This window comes from Heterodontus francisci, chromosome 4 (genome assembly GCF_036365525.1).
Source record: "Heterodontus francisci isolate sHetFra1 chromosome 4, sHetFra1.hap1, whole genome shotgun sequence".
Taxonomy (NCBI): Eukaryota; Metazoa; Chordata; class Chondrichthyes; order Heterodontiformes; family Heterodontidae; genus Heterodontus; species Heterodontus francisci.
Window position 1 is genome coordinate 18,391,348 of NC_090374.1, and position 19,542 is coordinate 18,410,889.

At 44.3% G+C, this 19,542-nt stretch overlaps 1 protein-coding gene across 2 annotated transcripts in view; it reads right to left on the reverse strand.

The window, feature by feature from the left end:
• The window catches only part of mfsd10 (major facilitator superfamily domain containing 10), a 79,216-nt gene that overhangs the window by 43,930 nt on the left and 15,744 nt on the right, over positions 1 to 19,542 (reverse strand). For both annotated transcript variants that reach the window (XM_068029242.1, XM_068029241.1), the window contains exons 2-3: positions 14,527 to 14,717; positions 8,287 to 8,490 (exon numbers count right to left, since the gene is read on the reverse strand). In XM_068029242.1, coding sequence (XP_067885343.1) covers positions 8,287 to 8,475 — 189 coding nt within the window. In that variant the 5' untranslated portion in view covers positions 8,476 to 8,490; positions 14,527 to 14,717. The remainder of the gene's footprint in view (positions 1 to 8,286; positions 8,491 to 14,526; positions 14,718 to 19,542) is intronic.

A 19,542-nucleotide genomic window follows, 5' to 3' on the forward strand; every position in this document is an offset into this window, starting at 1 on the left:
AAGTTCCCCTCCAAGTCACACACCATCCTGACTTGGAACTATATCGCCGTTCCTTCACTGTCGCTGGGTCAAAATCCTGGAACTCCCTTCCTAACAGCACTGTGGGTGTATCTACCCCACATGGACTGCAGCGGTTCAAAAAGGCAGCTCACCAACACCACCTCAAGGGCAATTAGGGATGGGCAATAAATGCTGGCCTGGCCAGCGATGCCCACATTCCATGAATGAATAAAAAAAAAGAACTTGCATTTATATTTCACATTTCACAACCTCAGGACGGCCCAAAGTGCTTTAGAGCCAATGAAATGCTTCTGAAATGTAGTCATTGTTGTAACACGGCAGCCAATTTGTGCACAGCAAGGTCCCACAAACAGTAATGTGATAATAACCAGATGGTCTATTTTTAGTGGTGTTAGTTGTGGGATAAGCATTGACCAGGACAAAGGGGATAACTCTCCCTACACTTCTTTGAATAGTAGGATGGGATTTTTACATCTACCTGAGAGAGCATTCACTCAGTATGGCACTGGAGTGTCAGCCTGGATTATGTGCTCAAGTATAAGGATACATTGACCTTAGAGGGGTACAGCATAGATTTACCAAAATTATATTGATACTTAAAGGGTTAAATTATGAAAACAGGTTGTATAAACATGGGTTATATTGCCTTGAGTTTAGAAGGTTGAGGGATGATCTAATTGAGATGTTCAAAGCGTTAAAATGACTAGATATGTAATAGAAAGAAATTATTTCCTGTGGGGAGGGGATTCCAGAATGAGGAGGACCCTGAAAATTAGAGTTAGGCTGTTCAGGGGTGAGATCAGGAAGCACTTTTTCCACATAAAAGGTATTGGAAATCTGGAAAAGGTTGTGGATGTTAGGAGTCAATTGAAACTAATGAGACTGAAATTGATAGATTTTTGTTAGGCAAGGGTATCAAAGGATACAATTGTGAGTATATAGGGTTAAGATACATATCAGCTGTGATATAATTAAACAGGGCAGAACAGACTCGTGGGGCTGAATGGCCTCCTCCTGCTCCGATACAAAGGAGTTTTCCTCACCATCCAGCCTTCCCATGTTTGTGCTGGGAGTGCTTGATGCGGACAGCGGGCGTCTGCAATGGAAAATGTTCCATTTTCCTGCATTACCACCCCTCACCAAATCAACATAAAATTCACAAACAAAAAGCATTAAAGAGCAGGCGTGCTGAGAGTACCAGGATATCTCAGTCTGCCCTGCTGTTTCATAAAGGTCATCGTACAGCACAGAAATCAGGGCAGCCCTGTGCTGCACATTAATTATACAAACCCTGTCCTTTTCTTGGCAATAACACAAGCTACTCCCCTCTCCCCAGAGTCTGTTCCAACCTCAACGGGTCAGAGTGTGACTCAGCTGTTTCCTGTCAAGATTTTCATAACATCCCCGGAGTTCACTGGGAGGTCAAAGCAGAGTGAGGGGGATTTGAATGTTGTCACTAGGGAAAACAAACTCAAATCTAAAGGCCTCAAAATTCTAGACTGCACAGATGTCAGCAGGGCTACGTTAAAGTGAGTGCAGGGCGAGCTAGAGATGTAGTAGGACCTCTGTGAAGTTAAATCTGAGCTCAGTGGTGTCGCCTTGTTTCAATACTTGATCATATTCTCACCCTAGGTTCTGGGTTCAAGGCCTACATTAGGCTTAAGTCCATAATCCAGGCTGACATGTCCAGGGCGGCACTGAGGGAGTGCTGCATAGTCAGCGGTGTCGTCTTTCAGCTGAGAAGGTAAAAAGAGGCCCTGTCTGCTCTCTCAGGTAGCTGTAAATGATTCTACGGTCACTATTGCAAAGAAGAGCAGGGGAGTTCTCCCCACTGTCCAGGTCAATATTAATCCCTCAATTAACAGCACCAAAACAGACTATCTGGTTCTTATCACATTGTGTTTGTGGGAGCTTGCTGTGTTCAAATTGTCTACCGCATTTCCTGCATTACAACAGCTCACTACACTTCATTAGCTGTAAAGCATTTGGGACGTCGTGAGTTTGTGAAGGGTGCTATATAAATGCAAGTCTTGCTTTCTTTAGGTGCTGACTCCTGAACCTCGGGCCCAGCTGTCCACATGACCAGGTGGAATGAAACGATGGGGCACTATGTGAAGGAAAAACAGGGAGTCCTCCTTAAATTGACATCAAAAGAAACATATTATTCATCCATTTGTTGTATTGCAGGATCTTACTTTGTGCAAATGGCACCTGCAGGTATCAGTGCCAGCTCCAATTCTCTTTTCTTTTGTTAATGGTTTCATCTTTTGTTAAAATCCTGATGTGTTTTACCCCTCAGTGCCCTCAACAGGCAGCTGGGACTTTTCACTCTTGAAAAGAGAGAGACTTTATAAACAAAAACGTCCCAGAGATAACAAATCTTGAAAACTCTAACAGTTACCAGGATAAGTTCTTTCGTCCTTTCACAGTGAGACAAGAGGGCACGGATTCAAGGTTGTGCAATAGAAAGTTAGGAGCAGACGCCAAAAAACATTTCTTCATAATCAAGAACAAGAATGCCTTGCATTACTACAGCATTTCTCATTTGCAGGAAGATAATCCCAAAAACTTTTTTTTTAAACTTTGAGGACAAGGCAGTGGAGCCGAGCAGGATCGTTAAAGGAACATAAGGAGATAGTTTGCAGGGAAAGAGGGGAGGACTCAAAGGTGTGAGTCAAGAAGAGGGTATTCGAGGAGGTTTTGAAAAGGAGGAAATTAAAGGGCTGGAGTGTAGTAGCATGAATGAGCAGGCACCAGAGTAGAATGGAGAGAGTCAGCTTGGGGGATGTTGCAAAGAGAATTACAATGTATTTACAGCACAGAAACAGGCCATCAAACCCAACAGATCCATGTCGGTGTCTATGCTCAACATGAGCCTCCTTCCACCTTTCTTCATCTCACCCCATCAGTATAGTCTTTTGTTCCTTTCTCCCTCATGTACTTCTCTAGCTTCCCCTTAACATCTTGTAGTAACAAGTTCCACATTCTCACCACTCTCTGGGTAATAAGCAGTTTCTCCTGAATTCCCTATTAAATTTATTACTGATTATCTTATATTTATGGCCGCTAGTTCTGGTGTCGCCCGCAATTGCAAACATCTTCTCTACGTCTACCCTATCAAACCTTTTCATAATCTGGGCCTCAATCAGGTTAGCCCTCAGTCTTCTCTTTTCTAGAGAAAAGTGCTCCAGCCTGTTCAATCTTTCCTTGTAGGTACAACCTGGTATCTGGTATCATTTTAGTATTCTACATTGTAACGAGAAGCCTGGTGGTCACGGAATCAGTGGATCTGGTATATTTGGATTTTCATAAGGCAAGGTGTGACACAATAGCCTGTTACACAAGACAACATTCCGGCAATAGTACTGAAGACCTGTGCTCCAGAACTAACCGCGCCCCTAGTCAAGCTGTTCCAGTACAGATACAACACTGGCATCTATCCAGCAATGTGGAAAATTGCCCAGGTATACAAAAAGCAGGAAGAATCCAACCTGGCCAATTACCACCCTATTAGTCTACTCTCAATCATCCACAAAGTGATGGAAGATGTCGTCGACAGTGCCATCAAGCCGGACATGCTTAGCAATAATCTGCTCAGTGATGCTCAGTTTGGGTTCCACCAGGGCCACTCAGCTCCTGACCTCATTACAGCCTTGGTCCAAACATGGACAAAAGAGCTGAACTCAAGAGGTGAGGTGAGAGTGACTGCCCTTGACATCAAGGCAGCATTTGACTGAGTATGGCATCAAGGAGCTCTAGCAAAACTGGAGTCAATGGGAATCAGGGGAAAACTCTCCACTGGTCAGAGTCATACCTACAAACAGGAAGATGGTTGTGGTTGTTGGAGGTCAATCATCTGAGCTCCAGGACATCACTGCAGGAGTTCCTCAGGGTAGTGTCCTAGACCCAACCATCTTCAGCTGCTTCATCAATGACCTTCCTTCAATCATAAGGTCAGAAGTGGGGATGTTCGCTGATGATTGCAGTGTTCAGCACCATTCGCGATTCCTCAGATACTGAAGCAGTCCGTGTAGAAATGCAGCAAGACCTGGACAATATCCAGCTTGGGCTGATATGTGGCGCAAATGTTACTTGCCACCTAAGTGCCAGGCAATGACCATCTCCAACAAGAGAGAATCTAACCATCTCCCCTTGACATTCAATGGCATTACGATCGCTGAATCCCCCACTATCAACATCCTGGGGGTTACCATTGCCCAGAAACTGAACTGGAGTAGCCATATAAATACCGTGGCTACAAGAGCAGATCAGAGGCTAGGAATCCTGCGTAACTCACCTCCTGACTCCCCAAAGCATGTCCACCATCTACAAGACACAAGTCAGGAGTGTGATGGAATACTCTCCACTTGCCTGGATGGGTGCAGCTCCAACAACACTCAAGAAGCTCAACACCATCCAGGACAAAGCAGCCCGCTTGATTGGCACCCCATCTACAAACATTCACTCCCTCCACCACCGACGCAGTGGCAGCAGTGTGTACCATCTACAAGATGCACTGCAGTAACGCACCAAGGCTCCTTAGACAGCACCTTCCAAACCCGCTACCTCTACCACCTAGAAGGACAAGGGCAGCAAATGCATGGGAACACCACCACCTGCAAGTTCCCCTCCAAGCCACACACCATCCTGACTTGGAACTATATCACCATTCCTTCACAGTCACTGGATCAAAATCCTGGAACTCCCTTCCTAACAGCACCGTGGGTGTACCTTCCCCACATGGACTGCATCGGTTCAAGAAGGCAGCTCACCACCACCTTCTCAAGGGCAATTAGGGATGGGCAATAAATGCTGGCTTTGTCAGCGAGGCCCATAGCCCACAAACGAATAAAAAAAAATTAGGCCTCATAGGATGGGGAGTAATATATGAGCATGGGTTGGTAAACGGACACAAAAGAGAGAGTAGGAATCAATGGGTCATTTTCGGGATGACAGGCCATAACTAGTGGAGTGCTGCAAGGATCAGTTCTTGGGCCTCAGCTATTTAGAATCTATGTTGAGTGTAATATATCTTCATACAAAACTAGGTGGGAAAGTAAGTTTTGAGAACGACACAGAGAGGCTGTAAAGGGATATAGACCAGATGGAGGAAACCTGGCAGCCAATTTATGCACAGTAAACTCCCATAGACAGCATTGTTGTAATGACCAGAGACGGGGTTTTTACTGATATTGCATGAAGGATAAATGTTGAGAAGGACACCGGAGACAGCTCCCCTGTTCTTCCAATAGCTGTAGGATCTATTACTCCATCTGAGAGGCCAGACAGGGACCTCTTTTAACATCTCATCCAAAAGACGACATCTCCAATACTGCAACTCTCTCTCCGACCTGCACCGCGAGTGTCAGCCTGGACTTTGTGTTAATGTCAGCAAGATAGAACTTGAACCCAGAATGTTCCAACTCAAGGGCTTAAGGGCAACCCACTGAGCTACAACTGACAGCCTGAGAAGCTGAGGATGCACATGGGAATGTGTAGCTTTAGGAAATCATTATGATAGGAAGAAATAGCATCACGGAGGGACATAGCTGAAATAGGTTGCAAGGGACGGTTCAATCCAGGACACTGGAAGTTGAAACAGCTGTAACAAGAGGCACTGGTGTAATCAGATTCACAAAAAAAAGGAGAATGTTTAAAGTAAGCTAGTACAACAGTGAACTGGAAAAAAGAAACACCCAAAGCAAGTGTTAGCGCACATCACTGAAATGAAACAGCGCAAATTAACCCTTTCGAATACTGAATGTCTTCTGCAACTTAGACATTTGTTAACTGTTTCAAATGATTTTTCAATGAAAAACAAAATTAGCTTTGAGCACAATTATTAGAAAAGCCAAGTAGCCTATCTCAATGGAGGTTTACTGGAGTTAGCACTTGAGATAAATTATGCCATCACAAAATAAACCTCAAACAAAACAAGCACCTGACCCTTTGGAAACACCTGTTCTGATCCAGAAAGCCAGTTGGTGACAGACTGAGTAAAGATTGGTTCCAGTACTAACATTTATTTACAGAGTGAAACAATACAAGCATATACCTCCTAACTCAACCACACCACAGCTTCCTTAAGTGTCTCTTTATATGTGCTCAAGTGAAACCTCAATTAATGACCTTCACCTGCATATAATTAAACACAATTGATATACAATTAACAACGCCTGCCTCTTACACATCTCACTCTGAGCTTCACTCCAAATAAATATCCCCATGTACCTCCCCAACTTCTCTAATACGCTAGATTCTTCATTGCTAATGAGTATATGTAAGCTCGGCAACCATTACAACCAAACTGATTGACTTTCTTCAAGTTTCTCTATGATGCAGATCTGTTTCCAAACAGAAATAATTAACAATGAATCTTTTTAAAATTGGGGGATCCACCTGCCCAATCACAGCAGCAAATAGTCAGTAAAACTAAGCAGGTTTTAAGAGAGCTTGATGTCCACTAAGTTGTGTGGAGATTCAGGCAGGATGAGATTTTTAAAAATTGATATGAATGGACACTATTCCAGTCCTCAGCACCTAAACTTTCACCTTGAGGAACACAAGTCAAATCATAGAATCATACTGCACAGAAGGAGGACATTTGGCTCAATATATCACTGCTGGCTCTTTGAAAGAACACTTCAATTAAATCTCCCCTTTACCTTCTCTATTCTAAGGAGAACAACCCCAGCTTCTCCACTTCCTCTACATAACTCGAATCCCTCATCCCTAGTATCATTCCAGTAAATCTCTTCTGCATCCTATCCAAGGCTTTGACATGCTTCCTGAAGTGCGGTGCCCAGCATTGAACATAACACTTGAACTGGCCTAACCAGTGATTCATAAAGATTTAGCATAATTTCTTTGCTTTTGTACCCTATATTAAATACCCTATATTTTCTATCACATGCTCTCACATGCGTTCAAGTCTTCAGAAGAAGGAATTTTCCTCCACACAAGATCAGCGGGCAGGTTATTCAACTTTGCCCGTCTAAGAGCGAAGACCAAAGTACGGAAAGTCCTCATCAGGGAACTCCTCTTTGCTGACGATGCTGCTTTAACATCTCACACTGAAGAGTGTCTGCAGAGTCTCATCAACAGGTTTGCGGCTGCCTGCAACGAATTTGGCCTAACCATCAGCCTCAAGAAAACGAACATCATGGGACAGGACGTCAGAAATGCTCCATCCATCAATATCGGCGACCAAGCTCTGGAAGTGGTTCAAGAGTTCACCTACCTAGGCTCAACTATCACCAGTAACCTGTCTCTCAATGCAGAAATCAACAAGCGCATGGGAAAGGCTTCCACTGCTATGTCCAGACTGACCAAGAGAGTGTGAGAAAATGGCGCACTGACACAGAACACAAAAGTCCGAGTGTATCAAGCCTGTGTCCTCAGTACCTTGCTCTATGGCAGCGAGGCCTGGACAATATATGTCAGCCAAGAGCGACGTCTCAATTCATTCCATCTTCGCTGCCTCCGGAGAATCCTTGGCATCAGGTGGCAGGACCGTATCTCCAACACAGAAGTCCTCGAGGCGGCCAACATCCCCAGCTTATACACACAACTGAGTCAGCGGCGCTTGAGATGGCTTGGCCATGTGAGCTGCATGGAAGATGGCAGGATCCCCAAAGACACATTGTACAGCGAGCTCGTCACTGGTTTCAGACCCACCGGCCGTCCAAGCCTCCGCTTTAAAGACGTCTGCAAACACAACATGAAGTCCTGTGACATTCATCACAAGTCGTGGGAGTCAGTTGCCAGCGATCGCCAGAGCTGGCAGGCAGCCATAAAGGCGGGGCTAAAGTGTGGCGAGTCGAAGAGACTTAGCAGTTGGCAGGAAAAAAGACAGAAGCGCAAGGAGAGAGCCAACTGTGTAACAGTCCCGACAAACAATTTTTTCTGCAGCACCTGTGGAAGAGTCTGTCACTCTAGAATTGGCCTTTATAGCCACTCCAGGCGCTGCTCCACAAACCACTGACCACCTCCAGGCGCTTACCCATTGTCTCTCGAGACAAGGAGGCCAAAGAGAGAAGAGATATTTTCTGTATTAAATATGTTAAATTCTGGTGTATAACACATAATTCTTCTCTGTTTCCTGTAAGACATGTCCCAATCACCCTCTGCTAATAGCACTTCCTATTGTCAGTGACTGTATATTGTCCATTAACCAGGAGCAGTCAGAGTGTATATATTAATATATTACGGCATTTCTCTTTCCCATATATTATTATACATGTGATAATTCTCATTTGCACTCACGTGGTCAGTCTTTCCATAATAATCCAGTATGGAGGGCAGGAGTGGCAGGATAAGAGTAAACCCAAGCAGGTCAATGAGCAGCATCAAGAAAACAATGGTAATGATGTGCGAGGAACCGTCTTGGGTGTTGGGCTCACTCTTGGCCTTGTTATTTTCTTGACCATGGTTCTGTTGCTCAATTCTCTCCATGTTTTACAGCAGGCTCTAAGAGGAAGAAAAACAACATTTTTTTCTCCTTTCCTTGTAGTTTCCAATTTCACATTCCATCAGGGTTAAGAGGAGGGGAGGGAAACACACCCAAACTATTGAGTCATCGTGTTCAATTACTTCTTCAGTACCCAATAAGAATTCAACAACGCTCTCACAATAACTTCAATTAGCTTGCACAACAAATTACAAGATACAGAGAGATCAGCTCAATTAAAGCAAGACGGACATCCTATCTCTAGCCTGTGGGTCAATAGTCTTTCCAATAGGCAAACCTTCTACTCAGCAATTTCTCAATAGGCCTTTCCTTCTTAGATGTCTGCTGTGGCTCAGTTGGTAGCACTCTTGCCTTTTCAGTCAGAAGGTTGTGGGTTCAAGTCCCACTCCAGAGACTTGAGGACAAAATCCAGGCTAAGGGGGTGTTACACTCTCAGAGGTGTTGCCTTTTGAGTGAGACATTAAACAGAGGCCCCATCTACCCTCCCAGTTGGATGTAAGATTCCATGGCCACTATGTGGAAGCAGTGCAGGGGGAGTTCTCATTGGTGTCCTGGCCAATACTTATCCCTCAACCAACATCACTAAGAACAGATTATTTGGTCATTATCTCATTGCTGTTTGTGGGAGCTTGCTTTGTGATAATTGGTAGTCACGTTTCCTACAACAGTAGCTATTCTTTAAAAAATTCTTAGGTTGGCTGTAAAGTGTTTTGGGGCATCCTGAGGTCATTAAAGGTGAAGTATAAATGCAAGATTATCAAAGGAGTTGATAGGGTATTTGGAAAGAAACTATCTCCTCTAGTGGGGAGAGTCTTGAGCAAGGGGGAAGAACCTTAAAATTAGAGCTGAGCCGTTCAAAGGTGATGTCAGAAAGCACCTAGTCCCATAAAGGATGGTGGAAATCTGGAACTTTCTCCCCAAATAAGGTGTGGATGCTGTAGCCTCAATTTAAAAATTCAAAACTGAGATTGATGGATTTTTGTTGGATAAGGGTGTTAATGATTAGGGAATCAAGGCAGGGTAGACTGAGTTAAGATACAGATCAGCCATGTTTCAACTGGAACAGGCTCGAGGCACTGAACAAACTACTCTTTTTTTATTCCTTCATGGCATGTGGGCATCACTGGCAAGGCCAGCATTTGTTGTCCATCCCTAATTGCTCTTGACAACTGAGTGGCTTGCTGGGCCATTTCAGAGGGCAGTTAAGAGTGAACCACATTGCTGTGGGTCTGGAGTCACATGTAGGCCAGACCAGGTAAGGACGTCAGATTTCCTTCCCTAAAGGATATTAGTGAACCAGATGGGTTTTTATGACAATCGATGATTGTCTCATGGCACCATTACTGAGACTAACTTTCAATTCCATATTTTTAATAATTAATTGAATTTATATTCCACCAGCTGCCATTGGTGGGATATGAACCCATGTCGCCAGAGCATTGGCCTGGGCCCCTAGATCACTAGTTCAGTGGCATTACCACTATGCCACCATCTCTCCTCTCCTGTTCCTACGTTCCCAAGTTCTTTCTTTCATTACATCTCAGAATACAACATAACTTCAGTGTAACCTTGGAGTTCAAACTATCTATGGACTAACCAATCTCCCCTGGCATTGCTCCTCAAGCATCTGGCTATGTGAGGGTGCACAGTGTCTCTTGTTCTTGGCCAGACCCTCCTCCTTGGCTCTCTCCCCGTCTCTAACCCCATAATCCTACACCATCCCCATGCCCTGACCCCATCCCACCCAACACCACCACCCACTCCCCTCCTCCCCCACCCCGGTTTGGGAACCTCTAGTTTAAAACTATCAAATCATACTTTTCAAAACCACAACTCATCTCTTAAAGCTGTGTAAAAAAACAAATGTGATCCTAACTTTTATCTAACAGAAGCACAGGATGCAAAAGCAAAGAGGTAATGCTAACCCTGTGTAGATCATTAGTTATACTACAATTCGACTATGGTGTCCAGTTTAGACTGCCTTACTGTGGGAAGGATGTTAAGGCCAAGGAAGGGTGCAGAAGAGATTGACTAGGACGATATCAAAGATAAAGGGCTTTAATTCTGAGGAGAGATAAGAGAAACTGAGGTTTTTTTCACTAGAACTGAAGAATGGCCGAAGGGCCTGTTTCAGTGCTGTATCTCTAAATAAATAAATAAACGTTAAAGAGAAAATCTGATGGTGGTGTTCAAAATTTTGACAGATTTATGGAAACTATGTGAGTCAGTAATGAGAGGGAGGAAATTTAAGATCATCACCAGCACAACGAAGGGAGAATAGTTTTATCCAGAGGGTCATTAGGACATGGAATGCTCTGCCAGAAGCAGGGCTGGAACCAGAATCCATTACAGCTTTTAAGATAAATATTTGAAGGTTTACACTGCATATGGGAAAAGCGCAGGGGTAATCGGACTAAGTGGATGGAACATCAGAGAGCTGGCACAGGCACGACGGGCGGAATGGTATCCTTCTGCACAATACATTTAATGTTCCCCCTAATGGGCCTCTAATTGTCCATAACTGGTTCACAGTAAATGATCAAGTGATTGCTCTCCGCACAACAATGCAGGGTTTTGGGCCAAGAGTAATGAATGGAACAATATAAAAACACCAGTGCTCTCGTTATAGCACAAAACATCCTGAGTAGCAGATCAGGGAAAGGAGGCTGAGCAATTATTTGAATTCAACTGCATTCTACACACCATGGATCATTGCATCAGCGGTCCACAGCTACTAATATACTCAGTGAGTAGTCTGCATGGTTTTAGGAGTGGGAGGTCATGCTATTGCCTTAGTTTAAAGAAATAGTGTGCCCAGTAGATAGACAAGAGACACTGGATGTCAAAGAATCTTACAGCACAGAAGGAGGTTATTTGGTCCATCATCCTGTGATGGCTTGTTGAAAGGGCTACCCAATTAGCCGTGCACCCTCTGCTCCTTCCCAGCATTGCTGCAATTTGTTTTACCCCTTCAAACAGTTATCCAATTCCCTTTCGAAAGTTAGTGCTTCCAGCACCCTTCCAGGCAGTTCATTCCAGATCAGAAAAACCTGCTGCATGAAAAAATTCTCATCGTCCTTCTGGTTCTTTTACTAATTACCCTAAATCTATGTTAAATCCAGGCAGGCATTTGATGCTGCCCCACTCAGTGGGTCACTGCTGGCTACTGAGCTGCCATCGCCTACCTCAGCCCGCACTCTCACCTTTCACCCTTTGTAAACTTTAGCTCTTTCAAGCTGTCCATATCCTAACTGGCACCAAGTCCCGCTCACCCATCACCCCTGTGCTCAATGACCTACATTGGCTCCCAATCCAGACACGCCTCAATTTTCAAATTTGCATCCTGGTTTCTAAATCCATGGCCTGGCCCCTCCCTAACTCTGTAACCTCCGCCAGCCCTCTGAGATATCTGTGTTTCTCCAATTCTGACCCCTTGTGCATTTTAATTGCTCCACCATTGGTGGCCGTGCCTTCAGTTGCCTAGAGCCCAAGCTCTGGAATTCCCTCCCTAAACCTCTCCCTCTCTCCAACTCACTTTCCTCCTTTAAGACGCACATTAAAACCTACTTCTGTGACCAAGCTTTTGGTCACCTGTCCTAATGTCTACTCATGTGACTCGGTGTGACTAATTTTATTTGATTACACTTCAGTGAACCATCTTGGAATGTTTTACTACAGGGGTGTCCAACCTTATCATGTTGGGGGGGCACATTACAATTTTTCTCTTACATAGGGGGCCAGTGAGACACTTTCAGAAAGATAAAGGCATTAAAAATTTATTTTACTATTAATCAAAACAATAACGTGCATTTTTGTGAAGAAGCTTTAAATGAGAAGATTAATTTATTGACTTACTTTCTGTTCACTATGTTGGACACTGATTCAGTGAGATACCTGGCATTTTTTTTTTTACTTGCACACACAGTCAATGTTTGCCCGCACACTTGTAGCGATCCTGAGTACTACGGTTAGATGTCCATCTGTCAGGAGTGATCTCGATCATGCTCTCTGTCTCTTCCTCTGTCTCCCCGTGTTCCCCCGCTCTGTATCATCCTTGTTCTCTGTGTCACCCCTCTCACTGTTCCTCCCCCCTTTCTCTCTCAGTCAACCCCTCTTTCTCTCTCTGCCCCCTCGCTCTCTCTCTGCCCCCCTCTCTCTTTCTATGTCTCCCCCGTCACTCTCTCTCTCTCTGTTCCCCCTCTCTTTTAAAAAAAGTCAGAACCCGCCAGAAAACCCCAAATCTGTCCGTTCAGAAGCCGTTGTTCCCGAAGTCAGCACCTGTCAGCTGTGAAACTCAGCACAATTTTTTTAAAAAGCTGATCTGGAAGAAGACGATGAAAAATTTCTCATCTCTGAAATACATCCACGGGCCAGATGGAAACCTTTGGCGGGCCGGATCCTGGCTCACAGGCCATATGTTGGACAACCTAGTTTTATTATATTGAAGGTGCTATATAAATGCAACCAATTTGCACACAGCAAGCTCCCACATACAGCAGTATGAGAAATGACCAGAGCATCCATGTTAATGATACAGGTTGTGGGATAAATATTGTCCACAACACTGGTGTTCTTCGAAAAGCGCCATGGCATATTTTTTACCCATCTTGTACCTTCTTGTCCACCTGAGAAATGGTTTAACGTCTCATCCAAAAGATGGCAACTCCAACAGTGCGGCACTCCTTCGGCACTGGGACTGTCAGCCTAGATTTTGTGCTCATGTGATATGGAGCAATGGCAGGAAAATCAAACTGAGGCACAGATCAGCCATGATCTTAATGAAAGGTATGGAACAGGCTTGAGGGGCTGAATGGCCTACTCCTGTTCCTAATGTCCCTATAAAGTTGTTGTGGCCAACTGCTTGATGAGGACAGCTTTTTAAATTTGGTGAGGGGTAGTGTGGCAGAGGTACACAGCGGGAGTTCCAGGAGTCGCACTGAAGTAGCTGGGGGATTATGCCATCAATGGTGGACTAAAGTGAGACACAGAAGGCTAGGTAGGGGTAGGACTAGAGGTGGTGGTAGAGGAAGGTCGAAGTCTGGCCAGGAGGGATTTGACAATGAGTAGGAAGAAAATAAATATCAATGTTTTGGGATCAGGGAGCCAGTGATGATCAACAAGGAAAGCGATGAAGGACAGGCGGGATAGGATACTCACAGCTCAAGCTCTGAACAGTTGCGTAAACACTGTTCTTTATTTTTGTCTGCAAACCTACAGTGGAATGCAGACCCGTTATCTCCAGAAAGTTCCCTCAAGGGCTCACAGCAAGTTCACACAATGAGTAACTGGGTCATAATGACCATGAAGGTCTGGGAACAATCCCCTGGTGCTGACTTCATTGATCTCAACCAGGATGTGATTGGAGGATTGCAGTTCATACAACCTTACAGCACAAAGGAGGCCATTCAGCCCATCCTGCCTGTGCCATCTCTTTGAAAGAGGCATGCAACCAGTCTCACACCCCTGCTCTTGCCCCATTCAAATACTTACCTAATTCCCTTTGGAAAGTTACTATTGAATCTGCTTTCACTGCCCTTTCAGACAGTGCATTCCAGATCACAACATCACTGTATTGTGATGGCCCTGCAGTCGAACAGCCCACTAACTTGACATCTGGATTCAAGTATGAGTATCAAGATACTTGGCCGCGACTCAGGAGGGTGCCCAGCACTTGTGGCAGCCGCAGCAAGGAATCAAGAGAGGAAGGATAGGGGAGAGAAAAGTAGCAGGGGAAATCAGAAAGACTTTATACCTTTCTGAACAACCTTACTGCTCTGTGGATAAAATGAACCTCACACATGGAGGAAGGATGAAAGACTTGCATTTATATAGCCCTTTCATGACCTCAGGATGTCCCAGAGCGTTTATCAGCCAATGAAGTACTCTGGACGTGTTGTAATGCGGGAACATTACAATTACGATTATGACCAATGATCTGAAACTCGAGCCCATGAACGCTGCCTGTCTGCCAGACAGATGCTGGCTGAGTTGTCCCTGTATGTTAGAGTGCAGTGAATGATGTGGGTGGCTGGTACCTGCTCTTTGCTGTAGAGTGGAGCTTGTAGTTTCTTCCTGCCAATTCCCCAGGGACAAGGCGAAGTTCCTTCTCTCTGCTCCAGCTGCAATTCCTGGCTCTCTCTCTCTTGCTTTGTGTCCAGTTCCCAATCGGACTTGTTCCCTGGTCTAAATTCTGCTTTTGGAGTGTTTTTTTCCCCTGCTCTGGAATCTGAAGAGGAAGAACAGGATCAGGAAGCAGTGTCATATTTCAGCCTTTCTTTTTAAAAAACGCTTTAACGCATGCGTTAACTGCTGAACAGTTTCCATTTCATAGTAGATTGTGTGTTCAAAATCTCACTGCAGCTTTTTTTGTGCAGAGAAGGCGGGTTTGGGATTGCATCCAGATTTTGGAACATTACTCAATGGTTTATTGCAAAAATGGAGATAGACTGGGTACAATGTGCAGTTACCTTAAAATTCATTCACGCAATTCATGCTCCTTGGGTTTAATTTTTTTTCTTCGGTAAAGGCAAAACTGTGCCAAAAACAAAAACCCCTGTGAATGACTAAATTACATGGAATTTACAGCATTCAGCTCAAGTGCTTACTTATGCTCCATCTGAGCCTCTCATCCATTTCATTTCACTTTTAACAGCTCATCCTCCTGTTCCTTTCTCCCTCATGTGTTTATCTGCCATCCCTTTAAATGCATCTTTGATATTTGTCTCAACCACTTCCTGTAGCAGTGAGTTCCATATTCTTACCACTCTCTGGGTAAAGAAGGTTATCCAGAATTACCTGTTGGATTTATTAGTGACTATCCTATTTATAGTCATAATAATATAAAAGCAAAATACTGCAGATGCTGGAAATCTGAAATAAAAACAAGAAATGCTGGAACCACTCAGCAGGTCTGGCAGCATCTGTGGAAAGAGAAGCAGAGTTAACGTTTCGGGTCAGTGACCCTTCATCGGAACTATTTATAGTCCCCAGTTTTAGACTCCGCACAAGTGGAAACTCCTCTACCCTATCAAAAGCTTTCATGATTTTAAAAGCCTTTCGAGTCACTAGGATTCTCACTTGGGTTGATGGCTTCATCAAATAACCTTTTTCTTTGCAGGATCTCCCACATATTTTATAACTAAGAAATGAAAGAGTTCAGAGAAAATGGAAAACAAACCACACAGAATTAAAAATAAAAACAAAGTGCTGGAAATGCTCAGCAGGTCAGTGGAGAGAGAAACAGAGTTAACGTTTCAGGACAGTGACCTTATTTTTTTTCACGCTCACAATGATTTTCTCCTGAGTTGCTCACAGCAGTGTCCAAGGAGATGGATTCCTGGAGATTCCAGAACAATCCTGCAAGGTTGGCAACCCTTGATTGGTGAGTGCCTCCTGACGGCAATCTCTCCAACTTGGTGTATGAGAAAATGTGAACTTATGGAATGTGTGGGTGTTTTTCTTGTGGTTGAAATTCATCACAGCTGGGTGGAGAATTTTATTAGAGTGAAGGTTTCTACATATTAATTACCTGGTTCCAGGTATACAGGGCTTAATTTTAAAGTATACATATGATATGGTACGACCGAGGTGGGAGGAGTGCAGTCTTTTCTAGTCCCACTTCTCCACAGGTCACAACACATATTTATAAAATGTTTCAAATCTTCCATGACAGCGCTTCTGATATATCTTCCTTTTTCTCAACCGAGGATTCCACCACCCCCCCCCCCCCCCCCCACTCCACTGTGGTTGACAGGGCCCTCAACCATGTCTGGCCCATTTCCCGCACCTGTACCCTCACCCCTTCCCCTCCGTCCTAAAGCCATGTCAGGGTTCCCCTTGTCCTCACTTTCCACCCCATCAGCCTCCACATCAAAAGGATCATCCACCGTCATTTCCACCATCTCCAGCGTGATGCCACTACCAAACGCATCTTCTCCTCCCCTCCCGTCAGCATTCCGAAGGGATCGTTCCCTCCGCCAAACCCTGGTCCACTCCTCCATTATCCCCAACACCTCGTCCCCTTCCCATGGCACCTTCCCCTGCAATCAAAGGAGGCTTAACACCTGCCTTTTTACCTCCTCTCTCCTCACTATCCCAGGCTCCAAACACTCCTTTCAGGTGAAGCAGCGATTTACTTGCACTTCTTTCAATGTGGTCTCCTCTACACTGGGGAGACCAAACGCAGATTGGGTGACCGCTTTGCGGAACACCTCCACTCAGTCTGAAAACATGACTCCGAGCTTCCAGTTGCTTGCCATTTCAACCCTGCTCTCATGCCCACATCTCTGTCCTGGGCTTGCTGCAGTGTTCCAGTGAACATCAACGTAAGCTCGAAGAATAGCATCTCATTTACCGATTAGGCACACTACAGCCTACTGGACTGAACATTGCGTTCAATAATATCAGAGCATGACGGGCCCCCCTTTTTATTTTTAGTTATTTATTATTAGTTATTATTTTTTATTTGTTTATTTTATCTTAGTTTGTTTCATCATTTTTTTACCATGTGCCTATCCACTTTTTTTTCATGTTTGTGCTTTGGGCCAGGGCTGTTCACTTTTCTGTCAATTAACACCCTCTCTGCACTAACGCTTTGTCTTTCAGCACACCATTAACATACTGTTTGCCTTTGCTCCATGACCTACTCGTCAATTAATCTCTGTGACCCTCTGTCCTATCAACACGTTCTCTTTTGTTATCTCTTGCTCCATGCCCGCTTTACTTGTTTAAAACCGATTACATTTCTAACCTTTGCCAGTTCTGATGAAGGGTCACTGACCTGAAACATTAACTTCGCTTCTCTCTTCACAGATGCTGCCAGACCTGCTGAGTATTTCCAGCATTTCTCGTTTTTATTTCAGATTTCCAGCATCTGCAGTATTTTGCTTTTATTTATAAAGTTATCAATGCGGTCAATCATATATTCTACTCTTTATCCCAGAATAATATCCACCAACCACGTTTCTTTAATAAACAACAAAATTATCAGTTTATTATAAACCGACTTATCCAGTAATGAAGCAAAGCATTAACACAGATTGATATATGAAAGTTCCTCTTTTAAATCCCCACACACAAAGCTCACACACACATTGAAAAGAATAAAGAAATCCTCTTTGCAGAACTCAGGTTATTTAAAAAAAGACAAAAATAATACTTTGCCCAAATACTTGCTAATTCTTGATGAGAGAAAAAGATATGGAAAGATCTCAGTTGTCCCTTTTGGTCTGGCATCCGAGTACATGTAGACAGGTCACTGGGATCTTTTCTGGAGCAGTTCTTTTCAGGCAACGTCGAGAATTAATCTGGCAGGTTTTCCCAGCTTCTCAGGAGAGATGTGGCATCAAGGGTTTCGGTTATCACACAGAATAATCAGGGTTTTTACAGCGACAAAAGGAAAGAGATGAATTGGGTGTTTTATTCCATGGCAGGCTGATCTTCAACTGTCTTCAAAACAGTTCACACCCCAACTCATAACGTCAAAGAGTTATACAGCACAGAAACAGGCCCTTCAGCCCATCGTGTATGTGGTGGCCATCATGCATTTAACTATTCTAGTCCCACCGGTCTATAATTACCTGGATTATCCCTGCTACCCTTCTTAAACAAGGGGACAACATTAGCAATTCTCCAGTCCTCCGGGACCTCACCCGTATTTAAGGATGTTGCAAAGATATCTGTTAAGGCCCCAGCTATTTCCTCTCTCGCTTCCCACAGTAACCTGGGATAGATCCCATCCGGACCTGGGGACTTGTCCACCTTAATGCCTTTTAGAATACCCAACACTTCCTCCCTCCTTACGCCGACTTGACCGAGAGTAATCAAACATCTGTCCCTAACCTCAACATCCGTCATGTCCCTCTCCTCGGTGAATACCGATGCAAAGTACTCGTTTAGAATCTCACCCATTTTCTCTGATTCCACGCATAACTTTCCTCCTTTGTCCTTGAGTGGGCCAATCCTTTCTCTAGTTACCCTCTTGCTCCTTATATATGAATAAAAGGCTTTGGGATTTTCCTTAACCCTGTTTGCTAAAGATATTTCATGACCCCTTTTAGCACTCTTAATTCCTCGTTTCAGATTGCGCCTACAATCCCGATATTCTTTCAAAGCTTCGTCTTTCTTCAGACGCCTAGACCTTATGTATGCTTCCTTTTTCCTCTTAGCTAGTCTCACAATTTCACCTTTCATCCATGGTTTCCTAATCTTGCCATTTCTATCCCTCATTTTCACAGGAACATGTCTCTCCTGCACGCTAATCAACCTCTCTTTAAAAGCCTCCCACATACCAAATGTGGATTTACCTTCAAACAGCTGCTCCCAATCTACATTCCCCAGCTCCTGCCGAATTTTGGTATAGTTGGCCTTCCCCCAATTTAGCACTCTTCCTTTAGGACCACTCTCGTCTTTGTCCATGAGTATTCGAAAACTTACGGAATTGTGATCACTATTCCTAAAGTAGTCCCCTACTGAAACTTCAACCACCTGGCCCGGCTCATTCCCCAACTCCAGGTCCAGTATGGCCCCTTCCCGAGTTGGACTATTTACATACTGCTCGAGAAAACCCTCCTGGATGCTCCTTACAAATTCTGCTCCATCTAGACCTCTAACACTAAGTGAATCCCAGTCAATGTTGGGAAAATTAAAATCTCCGATCACCACCACCCTGTTGCTCCTACATCTTTCCATAATCTGTTTACATATTTGTACCTCTATCTCACGCTCGCTGTTGGGAGGCCTGCAGTACAGCCCCAACATTGTTACCGCACCCTTCCTATTTCTGAGTTCTGCCCATATTGCCTCACAGCTCGAGTCCTCCATAGTGCCTTCCTTCAGCACAGCTGTGATATCCTCTTTGACCAGTAATGCAACTCCTCCACCCCTTTTACCTCCCTCTCTATCCCGCCTGAAGCATCGGTATCCTGGGATATTTAGTTGCCAATCATGCCCATCCCTCAACCAAGTCTCAGTAATAGCAATAACATCATACTCCCAGGTACTAATCCAAGCCCTAAATTCATCTGCCTTACCTACTACACTTCTTGCATTAA